This window comes from Nyctereutes procyonoides, unplaced genomic scaffold (assembly GCF_905146905.1).
Source record: "Nyctereutes procyonoides isolate TBG_1078 unplaced genomic scaffold, NYPRO_anot_genome, whole genome shotgun sequence".
Taxonomy (NCBI): Eukaryota; Metazoa; Chordata; class Mammalia; order Carnivora; family Canidae; genus Nyctereutes; species Nyctereutes procyonoides.
Genome location: NW_026575043.1, coordinates 62757828 through 62777751, shown reverse-complemented (window position 1 = coordinate 62777751; position 19924 = coordinate 62757828). Strand labels below are relative to the sequence as shown.

Genomic DNA, 19924 nt, shown 5'->3' with positions numbered 1-19924 from the left:
TCAAGGTTGCTTGGGGTGACTTAAGGAAATGACCTCATCACCCCTAGCTAGCTCCAGTAGTAACCGGCCCCCTGGGTTGGGGAGGGGCCAGGTAGCTGGGAGACAGACCCAGAAGGGGAGACACTGCCTGAACAACAAGAGCCCCAAACATTCTGTTCCCCAAGTCAGAGCGATATTCATTCCTCAAGTGCCAAGGAGTGACAGAGGAGTCACACTTAATTCACGTATAACTCACATGAGTCCACAAAATAAAGTGCAGGACAGTGAGGAACAGCCCAGCCATCCTGCCCACCCTCAACTGAGGACCGTGTGAGGCTGAGAGAAGAAGGGAGAATCTTCTGTGTCCTCTGGCAGTCTCAGGTCCCAAAGGACTCTTATTTCGTCAGCCTCTGGTTGTGTGGGTGTGTTTCTAGGGTCCAAAGAGACATACTTGAAAATCACAAGACTAGATGCGGCCTTCTACTTCCTCTGGTCCTTTGTGTGGCAAAGCCTCTGTGTGAATTAGAAAAGGTCACCCTATCTGGCCTGTTCTGCCTAATAAATTAGAAGAGGATGCCCCCTCTGGGCAAGTCACACAGAGAAATGCCTGCTTTGAGCACATTTTTTGTGTGCAGACAGGGCTTTATGCAAAGAACAAGTTCTGCTTCCTGCGGACCAGCCCCAGCAGGGCCCTGGCCTGGGGTAAGAGATGTTGGATCTCAGCACAGATGTCTATCTGCCCGCTGCTGACCTGAACCTGTGGCTCTGACAGACTGACCCACATGAGCAGTCCAGGGGACTCCAGGTCATTTTCTATATATGTGCTTTATGTCATGTGACCTGTCTTCAGAACTGAGTCCCCAAGCACTATGGGGTCTGATGGGTCTAGTTCTGGTTCAACAAAGATGCATGCAAATGCTCCCTGGGACACACAGATGTTAATGCAAATACCTTTCCTAAATACCTCCCCCCCCAAAAAAAAAAACCAGACACCACCTTCAGAAGGCACAGAGGGTGAGGTGACCTGAAACACTATGTCAGGTGTGGGGCTGATGCTCCTCATCCCTGAGCCCTGGGATGTCCTGGGGACAAGGATTTGTTGGGATAGCTGCAAGAACCAGAAACAGCAACACCTCTTTCCAGTGTTAATAAAATGGCAAAGTATCAGGAAGGCAGGATTTTTTTTTGAGGCTTTCAATAATACATGTACAGATGACATCTTGGTCTCAAAATGACAAATTTCTGAATCTTGGGCTATAAAATGCAGGAGATTGACATCCTTTTTTATTGTACAGGACCTATATATTGTCCTTATGTCACTTGTGTGAAAGGAATGAATTCCACTTTCTCAGTGAAAAATGGGTGTCAAAGGCTGCAATGGACAGAGACTTGCTGCAAGCACAGTGACTGTGCCCTGCTTCCAAGACCAGCAGCCACAGTCATCTTTGGGGAGGCTGACCACACTGCCATGTCAGGTGGACTATGATGCAGACTTAAGGAAATCAGCATATTCTCCACCCTCAGCCACAGTACTTGGTTTCTGGGAAACACCAGATCAATCTGATGAAATGAGAGTCATGGCCAGCCCTGCTGCAGGAGATGACAGAAAAAGGAAGCCCTTCGTCTTCGGCAGAGGATGGGATGGAGCCGCCCTGGAGGGAATGGCAGCCATGCTGGCACCACAAGAAGGAAGCAGAGAACACAGAAATTCCTAATGATATGTGAAAAACCTAGAGCAAACGGGTCTTGAAGCAGATTTTCTCTTCTTGTTTCCATTGTGTGAGATTTTTTAATTTTGGCATAAGTCACATTAGTTGTGTTTTCTGTCATGTAACCACAGGCCCCTAACAGCTAAGGGATTTACTGTCAGAAGTTGAGGGGAGGCAAGCCTTTCAGCTCCTGGTCCTGGCATGCCCCTGCTGCTCTGGTGTCCACGCAGTGGCCAGCTGACAAATGTTTATGAGTGACTGTTGTTTTCTGGCAGATTATTTCTTGTTGAAATAAAGATTCAGTACATTCATGTGTTGGCAGAATGAAAATGGAATGAAGGGAAAGTATTAATCTTAAAAACAGTGAAAATGTTGCAAAAGCCTGCCCCATGGCATTCTGCTGATGCCTTACACCTGTCACATGATATCTTCGTAGCCCCCAGCTCTCTGGGACATAGGTACTACTATTTCCATCATTTCAAAAAAAAAAAAAAAAGAGGGAGAGAGTGCTGTGACTTGGAAAGATTAAGACACAAAAAGTCACATATAACATGATTCCAGGTATATGGAAGACCCAAACGACGGAAGTCTGTAGACACAGAAAGTGGATTGGGGTGGCCAAAGGCTGGGAGGGGAACACAAGGAGCAGTAGCTGGTGGGTGCTGGGTTTCTTTCAGGGTTCTGAGACTGTTTTAAACCCAGAGAGGATGGCTGCACAATGTAGTGAACATAGTACCACAGGACTGTATACCTTCAAATGGTTGAATTTATGTTACATGAATTTTACCTCAACAAAAGTAATTTCCCAAGTCCCACAGGTCATCATGGCTGAGTATGAAGATTTGAACCCAGGCTTCCTGTCCCTCAGGCCCTATTTCTGAACAACCACTCTGTACTGAGCAAGAAGGGGACATCCTTGGGGGCCCCTGAGCACCCACCAGAGTCTGGCATACAGAAGGCACCCGATAAACATTTGTTGATCAAATGCATTAATGGGTCTGGAATATCTATCCCCAAAGCTGTCTGTAATCATCCATCATGTACACCTTGAAAACCCATGGTGACCAGCAGGATATTCATCTCAGTGTCTTTCCTCTAGGTTGCCAGTTACTCCATCTTAGGAAACAGGTGTTCTAGAGAAATGACTGTATTTATGAGGTTCATCAGGATTCCTCGCAGCCTGCAGCACAGACGGCCACCTCAGGAGAGTGGAAAGTGAGAAATGCTAGTAAGGGAGGTGGACAGAAGGAGCCTTTCCCTTCCAGAGATGGGCAGAGCTGGCCTGAGCCCTCCCCGCCATGCCCACTGACCAATGGCAGCTGTGAAGTACATCGCGATCTCGTCCGGGGTCAGGACCCGCTCCCAAATGATGAACTCATCAAAAGCTCCATCTTCATAATGCTTGGTCTCATCCTGCTCAGACCCTATCACGAGGTTGACGCTGGGCTCCCCGTAGGCATGAGATACTTTGCCACTTGGGTCAGAGGTGCTCAGGGTCCCATTGACGTAGACTTTCAAACCCTCCTTGGATTTCCATGTAAACAGGACATGAGTCCAGTAGGGACCTAGAGAGAGCAAAGGTCACTGTTCTGCTGATGTGAGAAGAGCTCCCCATGCATGTGTCTCCCAGTTGTTAAGCACATCCCTTTTGAGATGATTAGTCACTTTTAACCTTGGTGGTGAGTCATAATATGGATCACTTTCCTCAGTCTTTTGAAGCACAGGGAAGAAATTCCTGCCCCTAAAATCCCAGAACCAGTCCAAAGAGACCCTTTGCTATTTTAAATTGGATCCTTTGCTATTTAAAATTAAAACTAAATAATAGCTAGTGGTCATGACTTGTTCAAAAAAATTTTTTTGGTCCTGCCTAGGCCATCATAGTGCAGGTCAATAAAATCTATGTGGCAATAAAATTTATCTAAGAGCCTGAGTCAGCCCATAGAATTTGGTATCCACCTCTGCTCCAACATAGTACATGTGATATTAACCAACACGGTGGTACCATGGTAGGCAGGGCCACCCTCCTGGCTCATTCTCTCTGGCATGAGAACCACGGTCACCAATAAGAGGAATGTTTGTCAGACTTTGACAGAAGCTTGCCCCACAAAGGGCCTCACTTCATTTTGCAAGTGTTGTGTTAAGACATCTCATGGGCTTGCTTTTGAAAGGAACAAGGCAGCTCTCTAAAGGCATGTATCACTTCAAGCCAGGCATCATCTTAAATCACCCAGCAATTGAAACAACCAACCACCCTTTATTTCTAGAGATGGCAACTCCAAGGAGATTTTTCTCCAACCTAAGTCATCAGAATTATACTTTTGGTAAATTGTCCCCAAATCTGCCCTTATAATAATTACAGAAATCTGAGTAGACTCAGGTGCAATTAGCTATTGGGACTGCATCAAAATAAAAGCTTCTGCACAGTGAAGGAAACAAAACCAAAGGGAAGCCTACAGAATGGAAGAAGATATTTCCAAATGACATATCTGATAAAGAGTTAGTATCCAAAATGTATAAAGAACTGATACAACTCAACACCCAAAACAAATAATCCAATTTTTAAAATGGGCAGAAGATATGAATAGACATTTCTCCATAGAGGAAGACATCCACATGGCCAAAAGACATAAAAAGATGCTCAACATCACTCATTATCAGGGAAATGCAATTCAAAACACAATGAGATATCACTTCACAGAATGTGTCAGAATGGCTAAAATCAAAAACACAAGAAACAACAGGTGTTGGCAAAGATGTGGAGAAAAAAAACCCTTGTGCACTGTTGGTGGCAATGCAAACTGGTGAGGCACTGTAGAGGACAGTATAGAGGTTCCTCAAAAAGTTAAAAATAGAGCTACCCTATAATCTAGCAATTGCACTAGGAGGTATTTGCCCAAAGAATACAAAGATACAAATTCAAAGAGTGAAACATGCATCCCTATGTTTATAGCAGCATTATCTACAATAGCCAAATTATGGAAGTGGCCCAAGTGTCCATGGACTAATGAATGGATAAAGATGGCGGATATATATAATGAAGTATTACTCAGCCATAAAAAGGAATGAAATCTTACCATTGGCAATGACATGGATGGACCTACAGAGTATAATGCTAAATAAGTCAAGACAAATACCATATGATCTCACTCATGTAGAATTTAAGAAGCAAAACAAAAGGAGACAAACCAAGAAACAGATTCTTAACTATAGAGAACAAACTGGAAGTCAGAGAGAGGAAGGGGTTGGGGGCTGAGTGAAATAGGTGATGGGGATTAAAGAGTACTCTTATCATGATGAAAAATAAAATAATTTTTTAAGAAGACCAACTTCTGTAAGTCAATCAATCACCCAGCAATTGCTCAGGATTGTGCAGCTCTCTAATTCTGAGTCCCTGGAGAGCGCTTGGGTCCTAAATGGGTCTAAAGTTTTATTGCCTTTGAGTTCAAAGCAAAAATAACAAATTTCTTCAATGAACAAACAATGTATTTGCCAGGCAGAAATGTTTACGATTCTTAAATCACCCAGCAGTGATTTAAGATTTTCTTCTTCCGGGAAGAAAAACAGAGTTCAGTAGACTTTACCTTAAAATATGTTGAATAAACCTACTAGGTTTCTACTAGTAGAAACCTACTAGATGCCCCCATTCAGCATTAGCCCCAACAGCAGAGATAAGACTCTTACAGAAGAACCAGACCTTGGGTAGAACATGATAAGCACCATGAACAAGATACAGGTAGTTCTGTATAGGGCAGGGGAGGCAGATTCCCCGTGGCCTGGGGTCAGAGAAAGCAAGTAGGCAAGATTGTCCCAGACCTGTTACGGAGGCAAGGTGGAGGTTCAAGCTTGGGGTGAGTGAGTAAGGCTCCTGGCTCACAGGTAGCACGGTACAGAGAGGGGTCTGACCCAGCCTGTTTGGCTCCAGAGTCATCCATGTCTTTTAACAACTGAGACACACAGCCTCTTGAAATGGCCCAGAAAATGAATTGTCCTTAATATCTCAGGTACCATTTCCTACTGGAGGCCTTCCTTCTATCCCCCTCCCCCTCCACGCATCCCTCCTAGCCTTCAGCCCAGACTGGACTCACCCTCAATGTCACCCCAATACTTCTCTTCCTTACCCAGTTTCCACTTGAGACCGTATGCTCCTCCAGCTTCCTGCCCCAAGCCTCTGACCCCTGCCCTGTGGCAGGACCTGATCTCATGCCACAGAGAAAGCAGGAATCTCCAGACAGAGCCACATGGCCCTGCAACACCCACCTGCAAACTCCCCACTGTCTACACAGCCCCATGATGTTCCCCATTCATCTCAGAGCATCACCACCCTCACCCCCACTTCCTTGCCTAGTCTTCAGCCTCTGTTCCAAAAGATTTTCACATCCTAAATATTGCCATATCTATACCATTTTAAAGGGGAGGAGGAGGAGGAACAGGAGAAGAAGAAAGGCAGCAGGGGGAGAGGAGGGAGGGGAGACGGCCGGAGGGGAGGGAGCCAGGGAGCCGGGAGAGGAGGGAGAGGTAGAAACAGTATCCTGCACAAACTGGTCAAGTCCCATCAGCACTTCCCCTCTAGGACAGGGCAGCTGAGGCCGACGCACAGCTGGGGTGGGAGGGAGTGCGGGCACCTGGCTGCCGGCTGCTGGGCCTCTCCAGCAGGTGTCCGCAGGCAGGCCCTTACCTGGCGGGCTGAAGGTGGCTTCCCACGTCATGGAGTTCTCCCGTGTATACAGCTCCACAGAGCCCTTGCCACCACTGGAGCAGACTTTGAAGCCATCAGAAACTACCTGTCCCCTGTAAGCAGAAGGGGTGGGCCTGGACTGCTCTCCTTGTGTCTTCCAGAAGAAAGAAAACGTGACTCCTGAAGGAAGGGAAGGCACAGGGTCAGGACTGACAGACCACAGAGGGGAACCCGCCCTCAGAAGCAGGTCCTTGTGTCGGCTCCTAACATCCATTTGAGAAGCCATCTTTTTCTCACTATAGAGATGATGCATGTTCCAATCAGGCAATATTTATCAAAGCTCAGTAAGTACTGGACACTTTCCCAGGAGTTCTGAGTGAATCATCTCCTTCAGTGTCGTAAACCCTGGTTAACATCCCCATTGTGCAAATGCAGGCACTGGGGCCAGCTTGCCCAAGGTCAGCAAGCCAGCATCGAAGCAGGGTCCAAGAGGAGGCCTTGTGGCCCCAGAGCCCACAGATCTCAACAACCTACACCCTTCTGTCCTTACCCCTCCTTTCTATCCAGAAGCATCCATATGGTCTGTCCCTCTAAAACCTTTCCTGCCAGTACATCTTACAAAGAAAGGGACCAGCTCAAGCATACTGGCTTATAAGCCACATCTTTAAAAAACTTCCTGCATCATGAGCTTCCTCCAATGTCCATAAATAGACTTTTCACACTGTCGTGCTGTGTGTCTACACAGTGTTATATTCTAAATCAGGGTCACGCAGCTTCCTTCAACTCTTCATTCTCCAGACAGAACTGGAAGCTAAAACCTTCTGGCATATGTTTGGACTCTGTGCCTTTAGGATGTGTTCCTAGTGGGGAATTCCCAGTCCAAAGGGAAGCCCGCTTTTAAAGGTTTTGGCATTTACAAATAGTTCCAACAGAGGAACAGGGGGAGTCCGCGGAGGCCCTTTGAAGACACCCTGCATCCTACCACGTGAACTAAGTGCTCTTCACTCAGATGTGACTATGAACAAGCTGGCTCCATGGTCACTGCATCTTACCTGAGAGTCCAGTTCTTGGTGGTGGAGACCCTGTTCCACAGTCACCCTGCAGGCCTGGAGGCCGGGCTCCTGGGTGAGGGACATATGGGCGGAGCTGGCCAGAGGCTCAGCTGCATTTCAGGTTGCCTGCCACTGTTTAGAGTTCTGAATCTGAGCCTCTGTCCTGCTTGTCTGACCCCAGTGACATTAACCCTTTCCTTGCATGAGTAACTCTGTGTGTAGATGTGTGTGCCTGTGTGCCAGAGAGCACACACACATGCGAGTGCTGAGCCAGCAACCTGTGTGGACTTCGGGTGGGACCCAGAAATACTCCCAGCTGCCCTGACCCTCCCAGTCTGGCCCTGGGCAGGAGAGAGGAAAGAGCCTGAGACTCCTGACTCATTGGGGGTGGGGGTGGCTTTCATATACAAATGGCACCTAACTTCGACTTTGGGCCTTGTCTTCAGATGAGATTACAGACACAGCCTGAGAGGGTCATTAAATTAGCAGACATTGGCCATCAAATATAAACGTGTGTCCTGTCCAACCACCTTTCCTGTAACGCCTTATGGGCTGACACATACATTATAAGCTGTTCAAATGTCTTGTGATCATCAGATTGCATTATACTTTGGTGGGCTTGGAGGTCTAATCTGCTAATGAGAAGCATGTAGAACAGAATAATTTTATAGCCTGGTTTGGAATTTCTCCATTTTTTTTTTAATATAAGAGGAATCTCATAATAAGGGCAGGGGCCTGGCCCTTTCCTTACCTCTGAGAAGCTGGAATAGAACTCCAAGTCATAGGGGTGAGTACTTAGGGCCACTGAGGAAAGCAGACAGCCCCCCGAGTGCCCTGAAGGACAGAACCCTGGGTGGAAGACTGCTCAGAGGCAGTGGGCCGGTCCCAGGACCCTTCCCGGAGCCTGCTCCCTGCGCGCCCTTGAACCAGAGCGCAGCACAAACCACGGCCCTCCTGCCATGCTTCCCTGCTCTCAGAAACAACCCATTTCACCAGGAATCAAACACATGCATTGTGAAATTTTTGTTATGAAATGAATTCCCAGAGGATTCACAGAAGTTAATTTTTTCCACTTTGCTGCATTTAGAAATTCCTTTTATTCAATCCCATCTTGGCCAAATGTCTGTCCAGGAAGAGAAACAAAAATAAGGCAGTCGGTTTGGCATTAGGTAAGGATAAGGCGAGCATTTCATTTCCATCCATGTAACCTGCATGAGAATCGCTCCCATCTGAGAAATATCCTTATCTTCTAATGTCAGTTCACATCTCCCCAGAGTCTTAGGCAGCCCTAACACCGGCGTCCCCGGGAGCGTGGCTCCAGGCACGCAGGTCATCAACCCAAGGAAGAAACAAGTTGAAGGGGTAAGAAGGAAGTGTGATCACTGATAAGTGATACCACACTTCTTTCTCCATATGAGCATTAAATCTGAATCTACCCAAAGAGAAAATGAGGATGCTGTCTTTCTCAGCAAGATCCAGAAAAAAGAAAGTATCATCCAGATGCCACAAGAAGAGACGGATACATTCAAGCACAGAAATACAAAATTCTGCAAGGCAAATAACTTACCATAACAAAGCCAAAGTACAAATGGTGATCCAGGAAGAAAAAAATACATGTGATACGTTTAACAGTTACATTTCCTTACTATGTGAAGACACTTCACAGAGAAAAATGTGATCACTAGCATTTAATGGGAATTTCCTAGGAGCAAGGAAGATGGTTCTAAGACGAGTCCATGTATTAATTCTTAATCCTTCCAACAACCCTGTGAAGTAGATGTGCTCAGTGTCCCCATTTTACAGGCGGGAAAACAGGTAACACGGGCAAGGCCACACAGCTGGTAACAGGCAGGATTTGGACTTGTCAGGGTGACTCTGGACTCTGCACCTGTGATCACTGTGCTGTTCTACACTCCCCTCCCACAGAGAGGACATTGTGTTTTCAAGAGCACCATCACTCAATTGCTGAACTAGACAAAAAAAAAAAAAAAAACACTCAGGAATTACGGGAAGAAGAAAAATGCACAACAAAGACCCAGGCCAAGTAAGGAAGTCTTGGTGAACACCTCCTCTGTGTGTCTGTGGTGGGTGCGGGTGAGGGAGGAGTCCTTCCAGGTAGAGGAGCAGCCCTTCCCATGCCTTGTGGCCAGCATGGCATCTGTGTACCCTTCCCCAGGAACAGCACCTCTGTGCTCCAGGGAGAGCCATCCTGCCCACCCCTGTTTCCTCCAGTTGGGTGGGGCCAACCACACACACCCCAGGCCGACACTGGCGGCACCCATCAGGGTCACACGCTGGGCCTGGATGGAACCTCTGGGCCTACAGTGCTCTCCCATCTGGAGAGCCCTGCTGACAAAGGTCAGAGCAAGGAGAGATGCATACTTCTGATGAGAGTATTTGAGCATCTGCGCCCAACTTGATGCACACAGCCACGATGCCCCCCATCCCACCTGCTGTCGGGCCCCATGACCCCACCACTCTCCAGCAGAGCCAAGTTCCCCACTGCCTTGTGCCCAACTTGACCCAGAGGGGACACAGAAGTGACACTGGCCCAGCCCCAGCTATGGTGACCGTCCAGCAGCTTCAGCTCTCTGCCTCTTGGAGCTCTGAGCCGACACGGGAGAAGTCCAGGCCACACCGCTAAGGAAAGACACCACACATGCGAGTGCCAGAGTGAGAGGGAGGGAGCGATCCTAGGAATCCACCCCAGGTGAGCCTTCAGGTGACCCCAGGCCTGGCCACTGTCTGACTGCAGCCGTTGGAGGCCCCCAATGGGAAGGGCCCGCTGAGTCCCGCCAGTCCGTGAAACTGGGAAAAGTGACACCAGCGGTCTTTTGTATTGCAGGGCAATGGCTAACCAAACACAGTCTCACCTGAAGCCATCCCTTCCATGAGCCAAAAAACTCCCCCTTTTGTTTAAGCCTGATTGAGTTGAGTTTCTATTGCTTACCATGACTCTTAACTGACATTTCTGTTCCTGACCCCACTGTCCCCCCAGAGGCCAGCACAAGGAGTGCACATGGCTCCCTCCTTCCTTCCTCAGCAGCACTTTGGGTAGAGGGTTTGGGGAGGATATACCAGAGTGGCTGCTCCAGACCCTCCATCCTCGCCTGCTTACAAAGGTACTTGGGTCCCGCCAGAGGCGGTCGTGGCCCACATGAGACCATGACAGAGGGGAACAGCCTGTCCATACCATCAGCCCTGGCAGCTACCTGGAAGCAAATCAGCACAAACAGCTACCCTGAGCCCAAAGGGCAGGCTCAAGAATGCTCTAGAGTGGGAAACTGAGGACATCCATGTCCAGTGCCACCCACTGTCACCACAGTGCCAAGTTCTGGTCTGAGAGAAGCCCCATCTCGGTGCTGCAGCAGAAGACACTACCTGGCGGCCTCCAGAGCTTCTCACCTCCTGGAAGCTGGACCGCGGTGAGGGTCCTCTTCCATGGCCCTTCCTGGTATGCTCGCAGAAGGCATTAGTCCCACCTCCCCCAGTCCTGCCACTTGCAAAGGCCCACTTCCATCACCTTCCTGTTAGGGACAAGGCTTCAACCTATGAATACAGAGGAGACACATTCAGTCCATGGCAATACTCTCAGTGCTTCCTTGCACGGATATTTATTTGGTGGCTGATGACATCAGACACGGGGAGCAAGGATCTGCCTACAGAAGGCTAGACAGACCCACAAGGTCCCGGGTTGCTGGCACTAACTGCCGTGCAGGGCAGGGACAGACAGACAGACAGACATGGAGTCTGTTCAGTGACACCTGGATCCAGTGGCCTGAAGACTAAGAGTGGCTTCCCCGAACGGGTGGCTTTGGAATTGAGATCTGAAGGAATGGGCATTCTCCCACAAGGAAGGGACCAAAATGCGTGGAAGGAACCCGACTCACATAGGTTTTCTGGCCACATGTGGTGGGGGAGGGGAAAGAGAAGCAGAGAATTAGGTGCCAGGCGCAAGCACCAGGAGGGAATTGGGTCTGGTACCTGTGCCGAGGTTCAGAGGGAGACAGGAGGCTGCATGCCTGCCCGGGTCTCCCAGGGCTGCTACGGCAAATCCCACCCAAGTGTACATCCTTGTAACAACACTCATTGCTCTGGAGGCAAGATGTCTTATGGGGCTAAACTTGTGGTGTTGGCAGGGCCGCCTTCCCTCCGGAGGCCCCAGGGGAGGACGTGTTCCCTCCCTTTTCCGCTTCTGGAGGCGCTTGCATCCCTTGGCTCAGGTCCCTTGCTCCCCATTCAGAGCCACCTGCGAATGTCTGTCTTGGACTCTGCCCTCCTGCCGCTTCAGAGGCTACACCAGGGTCACACGCAATCCGGGACCCTCACAGTCCTCATTCACCACACCAGCGAAATGGGCAGAGGGTATGCGGGAACTGTCTTGTGACTTTTTACAAAGCTGTTTATCCACAGCTATCTCTAAATAGAAAGGTATTTAGAAAGAGGAAGGGACTTTGTGAGGTCAGGAAGGTCTTTAAGCAGCTCTGGCTGGTTCAGTTTGTCAGCACACCCTAGGCAGGTGAGCTGCATGTTCTTTCTCCTGGTTTCAGGGTAAGCGAGGCCTCCCAGAACTGAGGCCCTGGTCACTTTATTTGTCACATGAATAGAGGATGTCAAGGGGACCTTCCAACTACTGGGTTCTCGGTGGGTTTTCCTGAAACGTGGTTGTGCAGGAGAGGATCTGGTTGTGCAGGGCTCCCACAGCCTCTCCTCTCCTGGACGGGGCAACACCTGCCAGGTACTTCCACAGAGCACAGGCTGGGAGCAGAGTGAGTCTGACAAGTTTGGGCTTCCTGGCTCACCTGGGGAAAGCTCCCGACACCCAGTGATGGTTGACCCACAAGTTTGCCATCTCCCATCCCAAACCCTGATCTCCTAAGACACTAAAATGTAATCTTCATCCCACGTTTCAGCATAAGGCCCCTTAAAATGACATTGTTGGTAATTCCACACCCTAGGGTCTGGGACACTTGCTCCAAGAGAATTTTAGTACAGAAACATGCCTTGACACAACGCAAATCACAGTGTAAGAAGCTGCGTCTTTCTCAAGTTTCTCTCTGCTCTTCTGACAGCAACAAGGAGAGAATCCATCAGCGTGTAAAAAACAATCACTAATCCCCACATAGCAAAGAAATGCCACATGTCAAATGTGAAGCCCTTGATGGGCAGTGATATCCAAGTAGAACTCAGTAATGCAGGTGCCCACTGCCACTTACAGGAATTAGTACTGGTTTTCAATTCATGGGGGTGACATGGTTTCTTTTTTAATTAAATCCAAGCAGGTGAAATTTAAAGAAAAACACTAAATATAATGATAGTTCAGGTGGTACATGTTTGTGGGTAAAAATTATAAAAGTGGTTAAAAACTTAAGAATCATTGGTCCTAAAAGACATTCCATCATTACTGGAAATGTAGATAATTGCATCATTCAACCCAAACCAGTTAAAGTCAATGACCCTGCCTTGGACTTGTTCTCTGGTGTAGACACCGTCACACCTCACTGCTACACTGACTCCACAGTTGGCACTGCGTAGGCTGAGTTAAAGAGATCAGTATGCCCCTCTTCTGCCCACATCAAAACTGTGGGGATAGAAGTATGTCTGGCTCTGCAAGCTTCCTCGCTACAATTTCCAAGTAATTCTCAATACTGTGGAGACCCATGTGCCTAAAAACATAAAGATAATGGCTCATAAGACTTTCTTATTAGGGATCCCTGGGTGGCACAGCGGTTTGGCGCCTGCCTTTGGCCCAGGGCGCGATCCTGGAGTCCCGGGATCGAATCCCACGTCGGGCTCCCGGTGCATGGAGCCTGCTTCTCCCTCTGCCTGTGTCTCTGCGCCTCTCTCTCTCTCCCTGTGTGACTATCATAAATAAGTAAAAATTTAAAAAAAAAGTTTATTAAAAAAAAAAGACTTTCTTATTGATCCCAAAACGCGTAGAACAACTGAGGAGGAAAGAGTACAGCTATGTATGGTTGTCTGTAAATACAACAGGTCTTTTTCCTAAGGTGGGAAGTTAACAGGTAGCGACTCCGTGACCCAGAGTGCAGTGTCTTCCCTCTCATCTGACTTTGACCCAGCGCCAAGAGAACGTGAGGACAGTGAATATTCAACACGATATCCTAATGAGGGTTTTTCTTTTCTGGCTCCATAATTAGAAGATGAGAAGTAAGAGCCAAAGAAGGTGAGAGAGATGACACCACAAAGAGTAAAACAGAGAGAAGAGCTGAAGGTCATAGCGGTGAAGAATCTGGACCTCAGATACTAGGTGACTGAGGAGGATTTCCTTCCTCAGGGATATCTGAGATGGAACAGAGTGAGAGACACAGCAGAGACACAGAAGAGGCACAGCAAGACAGTGTCTCTTGGACTCCAGTGTGCATGACAGAGCCCATCCAGCCAGGAGAACTGCATCCATGAGCAAGAAAACCAGGTGGTTTCATAAAGGAAGCTCGGGCCATGTGCTTTCAACATGCACCATGCTGCTTCACAGAGCAAGACTTTTCCATATCAAATACTCACTTCTGCCCATGGGCCAAGAAAAGGCTCTCTCTAGCTTCTTCTTGACACACCTGGCACAGTGGGACTCTCTTCAGCTCCTCCATCTCCCCATCACTGCCACTTTCAGAGAGAGACAGCACAAGCCACAGTGCCATGTGCCAACTGCCCTTCAGTCTCAGCCCAGGAGGCAGCAGGAGCACTGGGGACCAAGAAGATCAAGAGAGTATGACCTATCTGAGGGACAGCCCTCGACTCCAACCAACTGCTGCCAGGTACACAAGGACTGTTGTTGGATTTTCTGACTTTTTTTTTTCTGACTTCCTTTAAGAGAAGTCAAAAGTATAGATTTTTTAACTGAAATGTTCCCTTATACAGGAGTTAAATACAAAAAAAAAAAAACACATTTAAAGCACTGTGGGAGGCTGTTTCTGCAAATTTACTGAGCTGGGATATTTGGCTAAAAACAGTTTAGAAAATTCGCTAATATATAAAAACCAAGAGGACCAACACAATGCTACCAAATAAAACACATTTGTGGGATGGTCAGCTGTAGGCAATTTGAGGACAGGATCCAAGAGAATCACCTGGAGGTCCCGGCTTCTAATACAGATTCCAAGGCTTTGGAATGGATTCAGCCAATCCACAGAATGGATTCAGTAGATCCTGAATGCAGGAGCCTGAGAACTTCCACTTTCAACATCTCTGCAAGTGGCCCTGCTGCCCGGAGTCCATAAACAATACTTAGAGACTCACTGCACTAAGTGTGCTGCTCTCGCAGGTCTTGCTTACCTCTGGGCCTCAGTTCCCCCATCTGTAACCCGAGTGTACAGATGAATGCTTCCCTGAGGATCATCCACTCGTGCTCCAATATCCCTGTAACCCCAGACCATCCCAGGAAGACGGCAGCTGGATCCATGCCTAGCCTGCATCCCCCAGACCTCTCTGGAAATCTCTTTCCTGAAACTCCATTCTGCAAATATCTCAGATATTTTTAGATATATTTTTGACAGCTGCTTGGATTTAGAAACCTCACACAAAGGAGAAGTCACCTCAGAGCTAGGAAGGAGGGAATGTGAGTGCTGAGGGTTTCCACCTGCCATGATGGGGCTTCATGGTCAACTTGGTGTTTACAAGCAGAGGAAGTTCTGCGCACAAGAAGAAAATGAGGGGCATATGTACAGGGAGCCAAGGTAAGCAGATGAGTAAAACAGGAAGATGTCCTTCCTGAGAGCAGCCCATGTGATTAGAGCTGAGCTGGCATCAGAGGTAATGGATAGAAGTCACCCCAGGTGGAATTTGGTCCAAGATCAGAGACAACATCTAAAGATCAGAACAGAGAGGCCTTCAAAGGGATGGAAACATTCGAAAGCCCCACTAGATGTATCTGCTCACCGACTCGTAGGAAGCATCTGTGAGGCTGGTTTTCATCCCCGAAAATACAGTGGTGACCAAGACACACACAGTCCCTGGCCTCACTGTGCTGCTGCCGCGTAGGAAAGATGGATGGTGAGCAGGCCCTCATGGGCCGAAGGCGTGCTGGAGAGGAACACGGTAGCGAGCCAGGGGAGCACAGACAAAGGGACTCACCTGTCTGGAAGTAACACCTGATCCGAGCCCTCAAGGTCTACGGGTGGGTGAGACCAGGTGCTAGAAATTCCAGGAAGTCTCCCTCCCTACACTGAGTTTCCCAACTTGTGCCCTTGCGGGTTGTGGGGAATGAAGGACAGACACCTCATCCTGAAGGAACACAGACTGTGTTTCCTTAGGTTCACATTCAAGAATGGCCAGGCATCCAAATAGCCTTTTCCCCTCATAATAGCCTCAAACCATTCCCCAGTTTGCACATGACGCCCATGAAAACCTTCCCGAGAAAGCACCATTTGCCAAGACGCAGGAGTGTTTGCCAAAAATGCAGGAAGGTGGAGCACAGATGGAGATCGGGTCCAGCAGGAGTGGGCATGGGCACAGGAAGCAGCGGTGGGCGGCCTGGTGGAGGGCGTGCAGGGCTGGCGGTCAGCTGCTCAGGCGTTTAGTCCTTTTTTGAAAAGCTCAGACTTTAAGTCTGCTCCTAAAAGCATCCTCTTTTTTTTTTTTTCTTCAAAGAGCAGCCAAAACCATGAATGGAGACCACAAGAGAATTTGGAAATAAGAAATATAAAAATAGTTGACCTGGTGGATGGGTCTCTCTTTATTTTAATGTTAGTTTTTATCACAAGAGTAATGGACTATAAGTCTGAGCCCACTAACTATCACCACCAAAAAACTCCAGAGAAACAGAGACAAATGTGTGGAGGAGGAGGGGATGGATGGATCTGGAAAGACCCCACATCTCAGGTTCCCGCATTCTGGTCGCTCACAACCTTTACACCTGACCACTCCCTTCCTCCCTATCGTTACTGACGTCATTTCTTGAAGTCAGCCCATGCCTAAAGCTCACTACGTACTGAAGTCTCATCCTAAATCGTATCTAGGAAATCACATTTCTGATGAGCTATTTGTGTTCAGACAAAAACATAACCATTAATGTTTTTAATTGCCTGGTGTCACCTGGAATCATCCCACACACTCCATGCGCTTCAGAGACTTTAATGTGAAAGTACTGGGCAGACCTTCCCTGTTCGCTTCTTGTTTTTCTGGAACCCAGAAATACAAGCTCACGCTCGCTGCGGGGAAACCCATTCGAGCTAAGGGCGCACGCGGAGGCGTGCACGCAGTGGTCCTCAGATGTGATGCCTGCCTCTCCGTCTCCGGGAGACTGAAATGCAGACAAAGGGGGACAGACCAGGAAATGTCCAACCTCCGTCTGTTTCTGCACGAAGCCTCATGCCAGCACTGTCTCCGGAAGCCAAGGGTGATGTAAGGCTTCCTGGCTTCACTTTACCTCTGGCCATACTGTAAAGAAAGTGGCCACATGATGGTCTGAAGGGCTCCAGTTAACCACAGCACACAAGAAGCCGCTATCACAGTGGGACCTGAAGCCAAACTCCGCAGCTCTGTCTACCACCCTGCACTCTTGTCTATCTCATTTTTTTTTTGAGGATGAAATGAGCAAATATGTGTAATGAGAGCGGTCCCGTGATTGTCACATCATCAGCAATCAATAACGTGGGGTCGTGATTGTGGGTTAGCCCCCCTATGGAGGGGTTCCCTCCAAGCAAGCCCGCTGCGGTCCTCATTAGGACAGAGGCCCTGGTGAGAGGAGCCAAGTCTGCAAATATTCACTCGGGGGCCATTGCGGAGGGGACTGCACACAGCTGGGCTGCACCTGCCAGGAGCAGGGGGGCTCCTTCCAGCTCCACAGCAGACTTGTGAGCCCACACTCACCCATCTGACAGACACGGACTCAGGTGAAGCAGTTGCCTGAGGTCACCGCAGACGGAATGAGAGCTGGGACCAGAGCCCATGCTCTCACCGCACTCTGCGTCCTGCAGGCACCATGACTGCTAGGGCCAGGGAGCCAGTGACAGCCTGGGGGGCAGTGTCCGTGATGAAGGGGTGCGCTATGCAGTTGCCTAACCAGAGTCAGTGGGAGGCAGGCGTGATTTCTCAAGAGAAACTGGAAATCCATATATTTACATGAAACTTTTCTATTTTTCCATGATGGCAGCTAGTTAAACATTTTGTAGTTCCTTGCCTGCCAAGCCAAACACGGCCACAGGCTGGAGCCAGCCCAGGGTCCTGAGTCTGTGGTCTTGGTGTTCAGGTAAAACTTCCCAGAACTCTGATGCCCTCTGTGGTCCCATCACAGCGGCCCCATGAGGGTTAGTGGTCCCCAATGCCCGCATCATCACAGTTCCGGGGACGCACGCCGCCTACCTCCTGAACAATCTAAGTCCAGAGCAGCAGAGAACCTGTCCCCTGAGAGATGCTGCTCCCCACGGGCCAGGCCCCCAGCCCCCCAGCTCTGCTGGCACTCCTAGTGGCCACAGCTGAGCCCGGGCTGTTACTCATTTAGAGAAACAAACAAGCCTGATGTGTTTATAGGGCTACCCGAACTCTGGAACGGCTCAAACATTGGTTTGTAAACCTGGCCATGGTTTTGGACCTCAAAACCATTTCTTGAAATTCTGGGTTCTACAAAGTCCAAAACATACCCCCCACACACAACAGCATGTTTTTGCCTTGTTAAGCTTTTGTTTGTTTTTCTTGGAATGAAGTCCATATGTCCCCAAAACTGTATATGACAAGTTCACCACAATGCTGTTTTGAGAAAGCCATTGGATGCCCAAAAGGCCTTCACTTTCAGACAGGCTTACCTTAAACTCTTTATTTTTCCCCCCAAATGAAAATTCTTACTCTGCCCATAGTAATGGAACTTGAAGGCTTGAAGCTGATTTGGATGTCAGACAACAACTTTTCAGAGAGGTTTGAGATGTGGCACAAATACCTGTTGTCTGAACCTCTGATACTAGAGATCAGGTTGCTTTTCACAGGTAAAAGGGGAAAAGGCATGCATGCCAGCTCCTCTGCTGCCTACATGTGCTGTGTCCCTGACACTCCTCCAACCACGGACCTGCAGCCCCCTGCAGTGGGGGCTCCACCCACTGCCCCCCAAAGCTCCGGGATAAAAGAAACAAGCCCAGGGCAGGAGTGTCACAGGCTTGCCCTGCCCAGGCCCACCGTCAACATCCCAGAGCCAGAAATAACGTGGTGGGAGCCACACCACCAATTTACTCCCCACAAAGGCCACAGCCCCGTCCAAGTCCCAATATGACATCACCGCGTCTATTTCTATGGCAGGGTTTTTGTTTTGTTGTTGTTGTTGTTGTTGTTGTTGTTACAAAATTAAATAGTGTGCTCTCAGGTCTCTGAGAGACAGTATTTCAGTGCTTGGTCTCCAGGACGTAGCTCTGGTTAGCATCCTAGGCACCTGCACCCCCACCTCTGCCTCCCCTCCCACCACCCACCCTGTGTCCACGAAGGCTGTTGCAGCTGCAAGGTCCATCCCCACCTGCCAGCGCCCAGAGGCAGCAGCGTATCACTCACCGTCAGGGTCACATTGTGCTGGGCTGCTGATGCAGGAAGCTTTGTACCTCCCATAGTAGAGAAGGGTGACTCCTTTCTCCTCCTTGAGGTAAATGCCTTTGCTGACCTTCCCTTCCACGATGTCTACATAAGAAGAGCGACAGCGTCATGTGTAAGCAATCGTCCGAGACTGCGTCTAAAAACGCGTCAGACTTAGAAACAACATACACATCAATGTACTGTACTATTTGTCTTTGTAATATTATATATATAATAATATTAATATTAATGCTTAATAGTTAACATTTATCTAGTACTAGTTATAAATAGTATAACAAGATAATGTGAATATTGAATAATTTGATAGCATTAATATTCTATCATCAGTGGCTACTATATCTGTATGTAATATGCGCTCTACTGTAGAGACACTCTAACTATAACATTTTCCAGGAGCAATGCAGTGACAATCTTCTACTGTCCTGAATTTCAGCTCCATCCACATGTTTCAGGGGCCCTTCCCTCCCATCCTCTAAGTGAAACACTTAGGTATGTATTTGAACATGAAGAGATGCCTGAACTCTCTCTCCCTGTGAGTTCTCCTTGGAAGCCCCCATTCCTAGATGTGGGAACCTACAATATTGAAAGAACTCATGTTTGGACTCTAGGAGAAAATCCCAGAGCCACGCCTCAGTCCTAGTGGGCCTGCCAACTCCAGGCAGAGTGGCCATGGGCCCCCTGGGGGTGCTCGCTGCTCCATCCATCTTCTGTCTGGTCCCATTCCCATGGCAAACATACCTGATGGTGTGAGTGTAGGGTAAATGGTTTACAGGACTGATAAGTGAAGACTATAAAAACCAAGTGTGATTAGGTATTTATTATTCATTGGGGTCAAAGTCACCCAGATACCTGCTCTTCTGTATGGGCACATGCCCACTGCCCTTGAGCTGTCAAGCAGCAGGAGATGTACAGCAGGGCTAACTGAGCTCTTTGCACCTGACAGCTACCATGACTCAGGTTTTCCAACAACCACTGTCAAGTGG

General features: G+C 48.6%; 1 protein-coding gene across 4 annotated transcripts in view; it reads right to left on the bottom strand.

Moving 5' to 3' along the window:
• Window positions 1-19924, bottom strand: part of ADGRD1 (adhesion G protein-coupled receptor D1) — a 122452-nt gene that overhangs the window by 89231 nt on the left and 13297 nt on the right. For 3 of the 4 annotated variants that reach the window (XR_008664064.1, XM_055322321.1, XM_055322322.1), the window contains 3 exons: window positions 18903-19025; window positions 6364-6543; window positions 2999-3253 (listed from right to left, as the gene is read on the bottom strand). Coding sequence is in view for 3 of the 4 variants with exons in the window: in XM_055322321.1 (XP_055178296.1) it covers window positions 2999-3253; window positions 6364-6543; window positions 18903-19025 (558 nt within the window). In the remaining variant the exon portion in view is untranslated. The remainder of the gene's footprint in view (window positions 1-2998; window positions 3254-6363; window positions 6544-18902; window positions 19026-19924) is intronic. The other variant, XM_055322323.1, reaches the window with a different exon arrangement.